This window comes from Eubalaena glacialis, chromosome 4 (genome assembly GCF_028564815.1).
Source record: "Eubalaena glacialis isolate mEubGla1 chromosome 4, mEubGla1.1.hap2.+ XY, whole genome shotgun sequence".
Lineage (NCBI taxonomy): Eukaryota > Metazoa > Chordata > Mammalia > Artiodactyla > Balaenidae > Eubalaena > Eubalaena glacialis.
The window spans coordinates 184,084,743-184,100,278 of record NC_083719.1 but is presented as its reverse complement, the minus strand read 5'-3'; the positions used below and the strand labels follow the sequence as shown (position 1 = coordinate 184,100,278).

Here is a 15,536-nt window from a genome sequence, read left to right as displayed (position 1 = left end):
GACAGACCATTGCGTCCAACTCCTACCGCCATCTCCCAGGGCCTGACGTGGGGCCCACAGTGCGGCATGACTGGGGAAATGACGGCTGGATGAATGCTATTCACTGGTCCCCTGAGGCCTTCAGGGAGCCTCCGGCTCACCCCTCTCAGGGTCTGGAGACCCTCTAGCACTGCACGGAAGCTCCTCCCTTTCCGTGGGAGGCACCCAGACCACGGCCTACTGATGTTATACAATTATCCACACTGGGTGCCCCTTTCCTGCCGCGGGCCGACCGCACTTTGCAACGTACCATCGGGGGATCTGCTGCTCAGGGTCCTGCCTTGAAGGCCTAATAACCAGGTGACAGCTGTGGAGCAATCACAGACCAACTGGAGAAACCTGAGTGGGTCCAACCATCTGACAAACTGAAATTTACTGAGACTTTAAAAGTGGAAGTTGTTGATCAAAAACAGACAAATGAAAAGGGATGAATTGTACAGTGAGCCTTATCTCAATTTTTCTAAAATTAGTTTAAAAAAACCAGTAGGGGGAGGGATGCACGGAACGAGGCAACAGAGGGCTGAGCAGGCCGCTGGGAAGGAGGAAGAGGCTCAGAAGGGCCTTCTTTGGAACCACGTTCCAGACCCAGAGGCAGAGGCGAGTGGGAGCAGGAGCGGCAAGGACATCTCCTCCCGGAAGGCCCAAAGCAGGGCAGGGGAGCCCACATGTGACCCGGCAGCATCTCAGGAGCAAAGGGACAGGAAACCCCTCCAAGCCCACTCCAGCTGCCTGGACGCCTCCACCTCATAGCAACGACAAGAAGCCCAGTCAACCTGAGCCCCAAGACCAGAGCAGCCTCCAAGGCCCCCAGGGCTGTGGGAGCAGGCAGTGACAGAGAGAGGGAGATACAAGAGGCCGGAGAGGCTGTGGCACCAGATGACTGCCAAGGCTGGCCGCCCCTGCTCGTGCCCAAGCAGAGACGAGCAGGACCCCAGGGAAGCCACGCTTCACTTCCTCTAGGCTGACACACGCGCCTCCGAGCAGCACGCATACGCTTAGAGGCATGTGTGTCACGCAGTGGAGCTCGTGAGGGGCATACAGCAGGCCGACCCCCACCCGTGCCAGCCCCACGTCCAGGTCCCAAGGCCTCCTCGGCCCCGCAGGGTCCTGGGCCTGAGCCCCAGCCAGGGCCACAGGTGGAGTACCCGCCCACCTGCCCAGCTCCTCGCTGCACTCGGCCCGGGCTGGCCTCTGTCCCGAGGACTCCTCTCAGGCCAAAGGGGTGCTGCACAGGGGTCCCTCGATTAACACAACCAGCAGCAGAGAATTCTGAGCTCAGAGGGGCCACCAGCCGGGGACTCACGTTCCACTGAAACCTGGCTCTCAGGGCACTCTCTCTGGGGCACAAGACCCCACTCCAGGGCAGCACCTAGTGGCGCACAGCGGCACTGCCCGCTGAAACCCTCTTAACCCTGTGGTTCAGGCCAGCACTCGCCAAGGCTCCACCTCCACCGGAGAGGGGGTCCCTGGAAACACCAGGCCAGCAGAGGCAGTCAAATGGGCGGCACAGAACATGGGGTGGGGCGTGTGTAAGGGGCCCTGGGGCTCTCCAGGAGGGGACGCTGGGAACACGGGCCTCCAGCAGCTACTCCGGGGGGCCCAGCTGAGAGGTGCTGTCCTGAAGGCAGCACTGGGGGAGGGAGAGAGACAGGGCAAGGCAGCGGGTGGGACCCCCGCCGATGGCTCTCAGAGTCAGCGCTGTGCGTTGACAGGGAGCTGGAGAGAAGGGGATGGTTCCACAGCCTGCCCACGGGAGGCTCCATGCGGCCACAGCTCTTCACCCCCTTCCCCGCCCCGAGTGGGCCTGCCTCAGGGAGGGAGTGGAGACTCAGCTTTGCAGATGTTTCCTTTACTGCATCCGGGCGCTGTGCCCTGCCACACACTGCCCCCAATACAACCCCCAGACCCACATCTCCTCGAGGGCTGTGTCATCTCCTCAGCTCTGGCCCTGGTGCCCAGCCCCAGGCTGGGGGCCCTGCGAGGGGCTGGGGGATCTTAAGAGCTGGGCTCAGAGCCCACCTCCACCACGGACCCTGGAGGAGCAACCATCCGTCTCCAGAACAGGAGGAGCCGGGGTGTCGAGCAGAGGCCCCTCCAATTCTGAGCCCTGGGGCGAGCCCGGGGCACTCAGACACCCCCGTCCCCACACCAAGGCTCCATGCACTCAAACCACATGGAGGGCCTGCAGCCGCTGACCCAGGCCCTGCACATGGAGGCTGCCACCCCTACACCCTGCCACGTGTGAGGCATCTGTGTCCACCACGGCCAGAGCTGTCTTGGCGGTGCCAACCCCTTGCAGAGTTCCTGAGGTGATGCTGCCCCGGAAGCCCCCAGAGTCGAGTTGCAGGAGGGAGGGGCTGAGCCGGGGCCCGTGGATGACGACTTGGGTTGCACAGAGAAGGCCCAGGTCAGCCACGTCCTCCTGGCGCAGAGCCGGGCCAAAGCCCTCCCCTCAGCCGTGGACATCCAGGGCCATACCAGGGTGACGGGGGGCTCCCCCGGGGTGCAGGACACCACGCCCCGAGCGGCCCTAGCGGAGGCTGCACTCCCCGCCCTGCAGCTTCTCCTGCTCCATGGCATGCACCAGATCCTGCACGAACAGCATCTCGGAGGCCACCTGCTTGGCCAGCGCCTCGTAGCGGTTCTCGAGGCGGCTGAAGCGGCGCCTGAGCCCGCTGGCCCCCAGCAGGGCACCCTTGGCCTCCTCCTGGGCCTGCCGCTGGAGCGCCTCGGTCTTGTGCAGCTCCTGGCGCAGCCGCCGCAGGTCCTGGCCGATGCTCTCGTTCTCCTCGCGGTACCAGGCCTCTTTCTCCTCGTAGATTGCCGTCAGCGCCTCGATGTCCTCATGGAACAGGCGCCGGCTGTGCTCGAGCCCACGCAGGCCCTCCTCGGCCGCCGCCACCTCCTCCAGCACCTTGGAGAAGCGCTCAAAGTTGACGTAGGTGTTGTTGGGGGGCATGCTCGAGTGTGACTTGATGGTGTACTCCTTGAGGCGGGCCGTCTTCAGGCGCCGCCGCTCCGGCTTGCGGCCACTGTCCTCTCGCCGCACGTTCCGCCGCCGGATCGCCTGCAGCAGGAGGGAAGGGCGCCTTGGACCAGGGGCCGGCAGGGGGAGCATCCCCCCCGGCCCACGCCCGGCCCTCCGCTCGCTTTTCATTGGCACGCAGCCCTGCCCATTCATCTACACGTGCTCCTGGCGCTTCCACGCTCTGATGGCCGAGCCGAAAATGGATGGCAGACTACGTGGTCGTGCCACAGACCACAGACCCAAAAGCATTTACTCTCTGGCTCCTTACAGAGGTTGCCAACCCTAACCCGGGCCTGGGGGTGACCCCTTTCTGGGAAGTTCTGGGGAGGGAGCCCTGCTACGTGCAGAGGGGCCGTGGACTCCAGCCGGCGTCTCCGTGAGATGGCTCCGACACCACGTCCATGCACACCCCGCGCCCCACACCATCCGGGCCCGGTCCCCTGGGGACCCTCCCCCATGCCAGAGGCTGCTCACACCTGCCATGCCTACGTGGGGGCAGCCCCACTGCCTCACCTTGATCCAGGAATGCTCCAGGCTCTGGGCGATGGTCATTCTCCTCCTGGAAGAGCCCCCAACCCTAGTTAGTTGCATGTGGGCCACTTTCCCATCCTCCCCGACGCAGAGAGCAGGAAGGGGTGAGCCATGCTGTCCCTGCTGCAACTCTGGCTCTCAGCCCCACCTGTGGCTGACTCAGGCACCCGCCCCTGGGGACCCCCCCCAAGTCCCTAAAGTCACCCTCCAGCCCAGCAGCAAGTCCCTGAAATGACCGTGAAAGTACAGGCACCATGAAGAGCTTCCACTCTGCTTGGCCAACCACAAGGAGCCCGTCAAGGGGCCTGGGGGTGCGGACTCCAGGGTCTCCATGTTTTCTGAGGGGTTTCGTTCACAATGTTGACACTTAACACTGGGGTCTCACAGCTCAGGCACCTAGAGGAGGAGGCTGGGGAGGACTGTGGCCCATGGGAACACCTCTGTGTGAATAAAGGCTCCGTGCTGCCAGCACAATTAGATTTTTTTCTAAGAAAAAACAAATAGTAATCTGGAATCTTATAGGAAACCTCCTATCTTAAACGTTGGCCACAAATTAAAAGCTTAAGAGACAGCTTCTTAAGAGGGCCGACCTAACTCCTCTGTACTATCTCCAGCCCAAAGCAGAAGCCATGCCCGATTCCCAGTAACAGGAAGGTGGCGGCTCGGACGGACGTGTTACTTGTCCTCGGCCACAGCGCCCATCCTGGGGGCCTCGCCAGGCCCTCCCTGCCCGGCCCAGCGCTCCTACTTGGGGTCTTTGACGAGCAGCCGGCGGATGAAGTCCTTGGCCAGCTCGCTGGTGTTGCTGAAGTACTCCTCGTCAAAGTCGTAGTTCACGGCCGAGATGTTGGTCAGGGTCTCCTGCTTGGTCTCTCCCAGGAATGGGGACGCGCCACTCAAACTGGAAGACGGACACCAGGCTCAGTGGGGCCGGACAGCCCTGCGGTCACCCCACAACCAGGCCGCTGTCCAGGCCACCACCCGACTCCGCCATGCCCATGCAGGGGGCAGACGTGGAGGAAGGGCGATGCCGGGCCCCCGGCCACCAACCACAACTGCGCCCAGCCTCCAACCAGAAGCAGTGAAAACCCACTGCCCAGCCAGTGAGGGGTGCTGAAATGGGTGGGCAAAATCTCTGCAGAATCTCGAAGTAGCTACGCAGACGCACAGCCTCGAGGCACTTCCCTGAAGCATATAGTAGTTAGAGGGAAAACGGCTAACTTTGGGGGGAGGTGGGGAGGAGTCCTGGCCAACACCGTAGACGTCGTGTGTCTTCCAGACATGCTGCACTGAGGCCACAGCACCACACTGTGGGGTTCTGGGTACGTGACGCTGTGACTTTGGGTGACAAATGTATATGTGGTGTTCACTCCAATCCTCAGGCACACACATCTGAAAACCCTCGTCATTTCCTAAAACCCAAGGTGGGAGCATCTTCTGTTATATTTGGTCTTTGTTGCCTTTCCTAAAACAGCTCGGGGTTCGAGATGAAAGGAGTGTTTTTGTTGTTCACAACAAGCCCCCTCCAACCACACCTGAGTTGATGCCACTGAGGTGACTTTGGAAAGGCCCTAAGGAGGGGGCCGGTGGCCGGGGAACCAGCAAGTGGGGTTACAGGGATGGAACTTTCATCCTCACCCCTGACCTCCAGGAAGGGGAGGGGCTGGAGGCTGAGTTACTCTCCAACGGGCCCGTGTCTGAAACCACCACGCCTAGGAGCTGCCAGCCAGAGGACGAGGGGGACATGCCATCCCGGCCCAGGGCCTTGCACGGTTGTTTCACACGATCAGGCCCTGCCTTCTGAACTCTCCTGAACACACCTCTCTCTCCTGCACAAATTCATTCATTCACTCATGCATTCGTCCATCCATCCAGAGTTCCCGAGCACCGCGACACATCAGAGCACTGAGGGTGCTGCCTTCCATTCGCTGTCCCCGCACAGAAGCCTCCCTACCCTCCTCTTGACCCAGCAGGGCCCCGGGAGGGGGCAGGAAGCGCCGAGCAGGTACTCACAGGATGTAGGTGATGACACCAATGCTCCTGGAAGAGAACATACAGAAGAGACGGGGGTCAGCTCAGCCGGGGGCACAGCACCCCAAACCCAGAGCCCGGTCGGCAGCAGGCCCGTCAGCCCCAGGGACCCTCTCCCTCCAGGGGCTGCACAGCCCCCACCAAGGCCCTCGCTCTGCTCAGAGGGTCTCAGGACTGGACACTGAAGTGCCTCTGGCCACACCTGCCTGTCCAGGCTCAAACTGGCCGAGGTCGGGGCGGCGTGGACAGAGCCCAAAGGCACCACAGATATGCAGACGTGGGGCCCTCGACGGGGCTGCTGTGGCCGAGGGCAGGGCTGGCAAACTCCTTCTCTAAAGGGCGAGACGCTGAGCGGGGCTTTGGGGGCCACAGATGGTCTCTGCCACACGTGCGTGTTTTTAACAACCCTCCAGAAACGTGAGAACCATTCCGAGCTCATGGGCCTGGGTCGTTGGCCAACCCTGTTCTAAGGCAGCAGTCTGTCCTGCCCCTGCCCCACGGCTCCAAGACCAGGAGAAGAGGCTACACTCCGGCCTGCGGCTGTGACCGGCAGCTCCTGGGGACAGATGGCGGATGCCCTGAGGAGAAGCGACGAGGGCAGCCCCGGGCCCGCCGCCCCCCACTCACCACATGTCCGCCTCCAGACCCAGGGGCTCGTAGTTGACGATCTCGGGAGCTGCAGAGACAGGCAGACCGGGTCAGGTGCCGGGTGTGGCTAAGGGGGCACCAGCGGACACAGCCCACTCAGACACGGCTGGCTCTCGGCAGGGAAGGCCGGGACGGTGACAGCACCAACGCCAGGCCTTGAGTCCCCCGTGTCCAGCGCCGGGGCCAGGAAGGGAAACCTGAGGCCAGTGGGCCTGCCTCACCCCATGCCAGCTGGAAATCCTCCAGTACCCCCCCAAGGCCCACACCGGGCCTTACCCACGAACTCCGGGGTGCCAAAGATGTTCTTGAACTCATTCCCTGCTTCGATTTTGTGGGCGATGCCGAAGTCGATGAGCTTGATCCGCGGGTTCGGCACATTTTTGTCCAGGAGCATGATGTTCTCTGGCTGGGGGCGGGGCGGGAAGGCAGGGCGCTGGGCGGGAGGCAGTGCTGCTGCCGGCCCGACACCTCAGGGAACAGCGCCAGGTTGTCCCTGAGCACCTCCCAATCCCAGCGTGCGGGGTTTGTGCGGGCTGACCCCCGCACAGGTCCAGGCCTGAGCCAGTCTGTCTCCCCAGCGCCCCGGGCAAGGACATCCTGTGCCGAGGGGAGGTGGACCCTCTCGGCCCCCATCCTCACCCTCCCCGGTCAGGCTGGTCCCCAGCTTTGTCCTGAGGGCCCAGCAGGGCTACCTTGAGGTCGAAGTGGGCGATGCGTTTGGAGTGCAGGTAATGGACGCCGTCCAGGATCTGCTTGAGGAACTGGGTGGCCTCGTCCTCTGTCAGCGACTCCTTCTCCGCCAGGAAGTCGAAGAGCTCCCCGCCCGAGACCAGTTCCAGGATGAGCACCACGTCGGTCTTGTTCTCAAAGATGTCGTGCAGTGTGATGATGTTGGGGTGCCGGATCTCCCGCAGGATGTTCACCTCCCTCTCGATCTCCTCCCGGCTGACCCCCCGGCGGCTGGACGACAAGCGGCGCTTCTTGATGAACTTGGCCGCGTACTCCTTCCCGGTGCCCTTCTGCCGGCATTTCCGCACAATCGCAAACTGGCCGCTGCAGGGACAGAGCGGGAGGTGAGAGTGGGGAGTGGGCGCCGAGAGGGACACAGGACTCTTGGGACCGGGCCGCGCTCGGATGACGCAACCTCCTGGGACAGCTTGTCCCAGCTCCTGGCACCATGCTGAGGTGCACCCCACCAGCTGGAGAATGCAACCCACCTGGCAAGGGTGCTCCCACGTGAGTGCAAATTGGTGAATACAGTGGCTACCTGGCGTTTCTGCAGCAGTGAAAGAACAGAAACGGCTCCACGTTTATCAAAAGGGAGCTGGACTCCCATCATGGTAAGTCAGGCAGAATTTTCGCAGTCTTGGAAAAGAATGACTCTCCTTGTGCTGACCAGAAAGACACCCGTGGGCTTCCCGGGTGGTGCAGTGGTTAAGAATCTGCCTGCCAATGCAGGGGGCACGGGTTCAAGCCCTGGTCCAGGAAGATCCCACACGCCGCGGAGCAACTGAGCCCGTGCACCACAACTACTAAGCCTGCGCTCTAGAGCCCGCGAGCCACAACTACTGAGCCCATGCGCCACAACTACTGAAGACTGCATGCCTAGAGCCCGTGCTCCGCAACAAGAAGAGCCACAGCAATGAGAAGTCCGCGCACCGCAACGAAGAGTAGCCCCCTCTCGCTGCAACTAGAGAAAGCCCATGCGCAGCAACGAAGACCCAACGCAGCCAAAAATAAATAGTTAAAATAATAAAATAATTTAAAAAAAAAAAAGAAAAGACAGATACCCGTAAAGACCGGCTCAGTGAAGATAGCTGCAGGATAACACAAGGAACAAGATTTTTCTGGTTAAAAAAGGTACATGCTGTACCCACCTATGCAGGTATGTTTATGTGTGTAGATTCAGGAAAAGAGGTCTGAAGGACACACACCAAGCTGTGAGCAAGAGACATCTCTGAGGAGCACGACTGAAGGCAGTGAAAAGGGGTTTTTACTTTTTATTTGATATGACTCTATACGATTCAACTTCTCACAGCGTATTTCATCATTGTTTAAAATCTAAGATAAAAAACCACTGAGTTCAAAAGAGTTTCTTATTCAGGGACTTCCCTGGAGTGGAAGTGTTTAAGACTCCATGCTCCCAGTGCAGTGGGCACGGGTTCAATCCCTAGTCGGGGAACTAAGATCCCACATGCCGTGTGGCTCGGCCAAAAAATAAATAAATAAAAGGATGTCTATCACCTTTAAAAAAAAAAAAAGAGCTTGTTATGCAATAGGCAGAGTGAAAGAAGTACACACATTTTCACAACAAGAGAGAAGAGTGAGGATGTGGAGAAACCGGAACCCAGGTGCATGGCTGGTAGGAATGTGAGACGGGGCAGCCGCGGTGGAAAATAGTCTGGCGGTTCCTCAAAAGGTGAAACATGGAGTTACCATCGGACCCAGGAATATCACTCCACAAAAATTTGCACACAAATGTGCACAGCACCATTATTCACAGTAGCCATAAGATGGAAATAACCCAAATGTCCCTCAACAGATGATGGATACACAAAATGTGGTCCCTCCACACACGGGCACATCACTCAGCCATCAAAAGGAGAGAAGCACTGACACTCGCTTCCACGTGGATGGACCTTGCGAACACGATGCTCAGAGAGAGAAGCCAGACACAGAAGGACACCCAGTGTGTGATTCCATTGATGGGAAACGTCCAGAACAGGCAGATCCACAGACACAGAGAGTGGGTTCCTGGTTGTTGGGCTGGGGGAGGGGATGGGGGTGTGCCTGCTCATGGGGATGGGGTTTCCTTTTGGAGTGATGGAAACGTTCTGAAAGTATTTAATGGTGATGGTTGTAAAACCCTGTGAATGTATGAAAGATCATTAAATTGTACACTTTAAATGAGTAAACTGTATGGTGTGTGACTTGTATCTCAAGACCCCTGGTATCTGAAGAGAAAGAGAGAGAAACTCTCTTTACTGCACTCCAGGGAGCTGTCCAATGTCCGTATTCTTTTGCTATCTAGGAACTTACGTTAACTTGCTTTCACTCAGGAGTTGAGTGAAAAAGGCCAGAGGGTAAATATTTTAAGCTTTACGGGCCATGTGGTCTCTGTCACAATTCCTGTGTGTTTTTATAACCCTTTAAACAAGGAAAAAACCATCCTTCGTAGGCGGGCCATACTGAACTAGGTGAGGGCCGGATGTGGCCCAAAGGCCATGGGTCGTGCACCCCAGCCTCCACAGGATATATGAACACACACGTGAGCAGAGAAACTAATTCTAAGACAGAAGGCACACATTCCAGACAAGAAACTTCAACCAGGCACCACTGGGGGTCAAGGGAAAGGAGACTAGGTGACTATGTGACATCTCGTGGAAATGGGGGACGAGCACGCAGAGGAAGGAATTGTGCAGACGGGCCTTGGGGACAGGAGGGGTCTCTTAAGTTGGTGACAGCACAGGGAGGACAGGCCAGACAGAACGAGAAACGAGTGAGGGGCGCCTCTGCCAAGCCAGCAGGGCCCTCAGAAAAGCCGAGGGACCCAACTGGGTGTGTCCCAGTAAGTGGACCTCACTGGGACGCCCAGGACCACCTGCAGCCAGCAAACACCTGAAGCGCTGCCCTCGTGAGCATTGAGACACAAAGGCGCCCACGGCAGGCCACTGCAGACACGCTCCGAGCACACTCAGGCAGGTGAGGATCAAGGTGGGGAGTGCAAATTATTACCAACCAAGGTAGGCTAAATAAGGGTCCACATCCGAATCCCCAGAACCTGTGGACACGTCATCTCACGGGGCAGAGAGCCTTTGCAGACAAAATTAAGTTAAGGCCCCTGAGATGGGGATGACCCTGGATTCCCTGGGGGGCCCAGTGTCATCACAGGGTCCTTGTAAGAGGGAGGCGGGAGGGTCAGAGGCAGAGCGAGATGGGAGATGCTGCGCTGCTGGCTGTGAGGATGCAGGAGGGGCCGCGAGCCAGGGATGCAGCGCCTCTAGAAGCTTGAAAAGGCGGGAACCGATGCTCCCCTGGAGTCTCCAGAAGGACCAACCATGCAGATCCATTTTAGACTCCTGACTCCCAGACCTTTATGATAATAAATGGGTGTTCTTCTAAGCCACTAAATTCTGGTAATTTGTTACAGCAGCAACAGGACACTCATACACTAGGCTAAAAGCCAAGAGCACAGGTCATACGAGAAATGTCAAGTGTCCCTGATCAGGCCTCGCCCCCCGCACGGAAATCCACGCTGTGCTCCTGCCCCCACCTCCACATCTTAGCTAACATTCCCCACACCTGAAAGGCCTTTCCCCCTCCCCTCTGCCGACATCAACCAAGCAAGTTCTTCCAGGTCCACCTTCCATCCCACGATGACGCCTAACGGTAATAACTTCGAGGGCCGAGTGTTCGCCGCGTGCCCGGAACACGGCTAAGCACTGGACGTGTGGCCTAATTCTCAAATACAAGGATTTTTTTTCCCCTCTAGCTTTATTCCAAGCTGAACTAACAAAAAAACTAACAAAGAAGGAGTTCATGGGAAGAGGGACAAAGACACTGTTAGGTGCTGAATTGTGTCCCCCAAAATCCTAACCCCCAGAACCTCAAAATGTGAGGTAATTAAGTACAAATGAGATCACTGGTGCGGGTCCTAATCCAGTATGACTGGTGTCCTTATAAGGAGATTATAATAAGGACAGGAGATTAGGACACAGATATGCACAGAGGGAGAAAATGTGAGGACATGGGGAGAAGGCAGCCATCTACACACCAAGGAGAGAGGCCTCAGAGGGAACCAAGCCTGCTGACACCTCGACCTTGGACGTCCAGCCTTCAGCACCGTGAGAGAATCAACCTCCACTGTTCATGCCCTCCAGTCTGAGGCACTTTGCTACAGCAGCCCGAGCTGACGAATACAGACACACACAGCTCTCCATGACATGGAAGTCAGGCTGGAGGTCTACAATGACCAACCGCAGATTCATTTATTTCCCAAGACTGTCCAGGTGACTTGAATTAGGAGGAAAGAACCCTCCATACACATCCGCACAGGCGCACAAAGAAACTCACTCCCAGTTCATTTAGCCCGTGACTCTTGGGACAAGGAAACACGACCATGCTTTACTCGAGACAGGCAGAAGAAGCTGGATGCCCACCTCTGGTTCCAGCACTGGTTCCAGCATGCCTGGGCTTTGCAGCCGGCAGGGTGTGGCCTCAAGGTCTGAATCCTGCCTGGCCACTTTTAGTCTGTATAGCCTTGGACAAGCCGCTTCCCTGCTCTCAGCCTCAGTTTCTTTATCTATAAAATGAGGATAATAACAGTATCTGCCTGGTAGGGCCTTTCACAAATGAATGGAAATGTAACAAAAAAACAGCCCAGGACTCAGATGTCCAAACAACATCTGCAATTTATACAAATTGCAGCACAGTATGCACAGTGTTCTGTGGCATTAATCCTTCACCTCATGTGTCTCCAAGAATGTTCTGGATCATTACATAGGGCAGCGCTGTCCAAGATGGCAGCTACTGGCCACATGGAAGCTGTCCAGCCCATTCGAATTAACATGTGCTGTGAGTGTACAAGACACACCAGATTTCAAAGGTGCACATCAATAAAAGGCAGTAAACTATTTCATTAGTAATTTCTATAATGATCACAAGCAAAATGATAACAGTTTGACATATTGGGTTAAGTAAAATACGTTACTAAAATCATTAAAATTGGGACTTCCCTGGCAGTCCAGTGGCTAAGACTCCATGCTCCCAATGCAGGGGGCCTGGGTTCGATCTCCAGTCAGGGAACTAGATCCCTCATGCATGCCACAACTAAGAAGTCCGCAAGCCACAACTAAAGACCCCGCATGCCGCAACTAAAGACCACGCATGCGGCAACAAAGATCCTGCGTGCCGCAACCAAGACCTGGCGCAGCCAAATAAATAAATTTTAAAAAATTAATTAATTAAAAAAAAGGTTAATTATAAAAAAAATTATTAAAATTGACACAGCTACTAGAAAATTTCAATAAACTCTCTACGAGGCTTGCATTATACAAGTTGCCAGGCTCTTTTTTTTTATTTAACATTTTCTTTGGAGTATAATTGCTTTACAGTGGTGTGTTAGTTTCTACTGTATAACAAAGTGAATCAGCTATACATATACATATATCCCCATATCCCCTCCCTCTCGCGTCTCTCTCCCACCCTCCCTATCCCACCCCTCTAGGTGGTCACAAAGCACCGAGCTGATCTCCCTGTGCTATGTGGCTGCTTCCCACTAGCTAGCTATTTTACATTCAATAGTATACATAAGTCCATGCTACTCTCTCACTTCGTCCCAGCTTACCCTTCCCCCTCCCCGTGTCCTCAAGTCCATTCTCTATGTCTGCGACTTTATTCCTGTCCTGCCCCTAGGCTCTTCAGAACCATTTTTTTTTTTTTTTTTTAGATTCCATATATCTGTGTTAGCATACAGCATTTGTTCTTCTCTTTCTGACTTACTTCACTCTGTATGACAGACTCTAGGTCCATCCACCTCACTACAGATAACTCAATTTTGTTTCTTTTCAGGCTCTTTTTATGGCTGCGTAATAGTCCATCGACAAGGCTATGGTGCTGTGACGGGCACTGAAGAGGCTTCCCATCTTTTGCTCACAGAAAGTCCTTACAGCAACTCTCCCTGTCCCTAGATCCTTAGGTCCATGTATGTACTACTCCCACGGAATTAACTCCTAGCAGCAGAATCAGTGGGTTAAAGGGAACATACATGGTATTTTTGCTGACTTTTGCCAAACTACTCTCAGCAGCAGGTCCTAATACATTTTCAACAACAGAGTCTGAGACTTCTTTGGGGGTGGGGAGACGGCCTGCATTCTCTACCACTCTACCGGAGGAAATTCCTAAAGGAGGGACTTCAGAATCCCAAATGAGCCCCATACGCTCTCTCAGCAAAGGCGTGATGAACGGCTCAGTTTATGGCTCAGTTATTTACATTCCATTCTGGTGACATCATGGGGCCGGCCAGCAACAAACTCACCAAATAAGGTCTGAGGCTCTGTGGGGGGGGAGGATGGTGCCTGGCAGGTCTGAGGGGAGGGGGGCGCTCCCAGGGGACGCTCCAAGGCCCAGCCCAGCAGGAAATCAGCTGCTGGCTGGATCGGGAAACCTCCGCTCTTTCCCACAAGGGTGTGGGCCCAGACAGGAGGCCTTCCCTGGAAACGTACGAGAGCCAGGGAGACTCAACTGCCCTCCCACAAGAGAGGATTAAAGAGAGGGACAGACCCTCACCAACAAAACCTGCCAACATCTACTGCTCTCACGCCAATGCCAGGCACCGTATTAGGTGCCATTTGTGCTCAGTTATGTTTCTCCCTAAAAGAAATGCACAGAGGATGTCAGAGCAAGAATTCCAGGCCCAGACTGGCTGACTCCAAAGCCCAAACTCGTTCCACAGCACATGATACCGACTCATCCCTTCTTGGAGAGTAGGATAAAGAACAAGAGAGGAGATACACCCAGAAAACCCCACAGCGGGTCTCTCCCCTCCTTGGAGCCCCATCAGAGGGGAGAGCTCACCTGCCCAGCTCCTCCCCCATCTCATAGTGGTCTTCCACATCTTCCTGCTTGAATGTGGACATAGCAGCCGGCCTGCCTTCCAGCGCCTTCCACTCCAGTGCAAACCCAGTCACAGTGGCCCGGGGGACAGGACCTCAGGGAGTCCTCTAGCCGTGACCCTGGAGGAGGAGACAGGGAAATAAGAAAGGAGTGAGATGCCAGCCATTACTTCTAGGTCAATGGAGTGACCTGCTCCCCCGAAATAGGTTTCACATCACACCATGCTGAAATTCCACGGTCCTTGTAGAAAGCACTTGCACTTGGTGGGCGGGGCACTTCCATATGTCGGCTCATTTAGATACCACACCGCCCCCGAGGTCAGTGTTAGCCCCGCTGTGCCACCTCCACCCCCATAGCTCCCACCAGCCACAGACATCTGCTTCCAGACACAGCACCCCTGTCTTTTTCTGCCTCTCCCTCCTAGGCTTCTCCCAACCTGCTCGTCCAGAGCCCCACACACTCCTGCAAGTTCCCCACACTCTTCACACCCCCAAACCCTGGGGCTCCCTGATTCCCTGCCAGACCTCCAACACGCTTCCATCTCCCTACCCATCAGCGGCCTCAATCCCTCTTTCCCTTACCCACTAACCCCTCCCCCTCGGCTGGTCTCTTAAGACCCTCTGCAGCGCTGTGCTCACCCCATCTCTTGCTCCCCCCAATCCTGAATTCCCCAGTAACTGGACAATGGCTTCCAAGCTCCTCCAAAGGCCCCGACCCGCTCTTGCTTCCCCTGACCTCCACCGTCCTAGCAAATATAACTTCTTCCTCCCCCCGTCCCCGAAGGCACCCCTCCAGGTTTCAAAGGCCCCCCCACCCCGGTCTCCACAATCCCAACGGGCCTCCTCAAAGGGCCACAGCTGAGAGTCTCCTCCATCGTCCTTCTCCCCCGACCGTCTCCCAAGCTCCAAGGCAGACTCCGACGGCTTTCTTCAGAGACGCCTCCAAGGTCTCCCCAGCCCCTGACGTCCCTGCTCCAGCGTCCCAGAGACCGCCACGCCCCTCACAGGCCCCGGCCCAGCTTCTTCTCCCGCCCAGTCATCCCTTGGGTCCCCAAACGTGCCCCCCGCTAAGTCCCCCAAGAGCCCCCCAACCCGCCAGCCTCGGACCGAGCCCGCTCCGCACCCTCCTCGGCCCCGCGCCGCGAACCGGACCCTCAGCCGCGCTGGCCGCCGCCGCGTCCTCAGGGCCCGCAGCCTTGGCAGCCTCGGCAGCCTCGACGCGCTGACCCGGGCGACGTCACCGCGCCCCCCAGGGCCCGCCCCCAAGAGGTGGAGCCCACCACCCATTGGCCAGTGCGCCCGCCGCTCGTGAAGCCCGCCCACCGCCGTCTTCCAGGCTCAGGCCCTCGCGCGTCCCGCCCTCCTCACCAGAATGCTGCCTCGTCTTTGGCACAGGCTAGGCTTCCCGCAGGTGATTGGCTGCAAAGAACGCCGGTCAAGCTTACGGAAGTCGGCCTTCCGACTTCCGGCCTCTGGACCGCCCCGCCCGTTCTCCTCTGACCGGGGTCCTGAAGCTGGGAGGCGGGATGCTGAAATCCTGCATCCCTATTCCTGCCTACCTTGGGCATGAGATAGCGCGAATCCAAGGCCCAGCTCCGGCATGACAGCCCCTGAGGTGAACCCTTGGGCTGCTTTAGTCCCTGAGT

General features: G+C 57.2%; 1 protein-coding gene across 1 annotated transcript; it reads right to left on the bottom strand.

Annotated features, from left to right (window-relative positions):
* Positions 1-306: 306 nt before the first annotated feature.
* DAPK3 (death associated protein kinase 3) lies at positions 307-15,108 on the bottom strand. Its single transcript, XM_061190730.1, has 9 exons — positions 15,014-15,108; positions 13,853-14,010; positions 6,970-7,330; positions 6,554-6,683; positions 6,257-6,305; positions 5,612-5,638; positions 4,347-4,499; positions 3,581-3,626; positions 307-3,106 (listed from the first exon to the last, which is right to left on the bottom strand). Exons 2-9 carry the CDS (start codon positions 13,912-13,914, stop codon positions 2,570-2,572), a joined length of 1,365 nt encoding a protein of 454 aa, XP_061046713.1. The 5' UTR covers positions 13,915-14,010; positions 15,014-15,108; the 3' UTR covers positions 307-2,569.
* Positions 15,109-15,536: the final 428 nt, after the last annotated feature.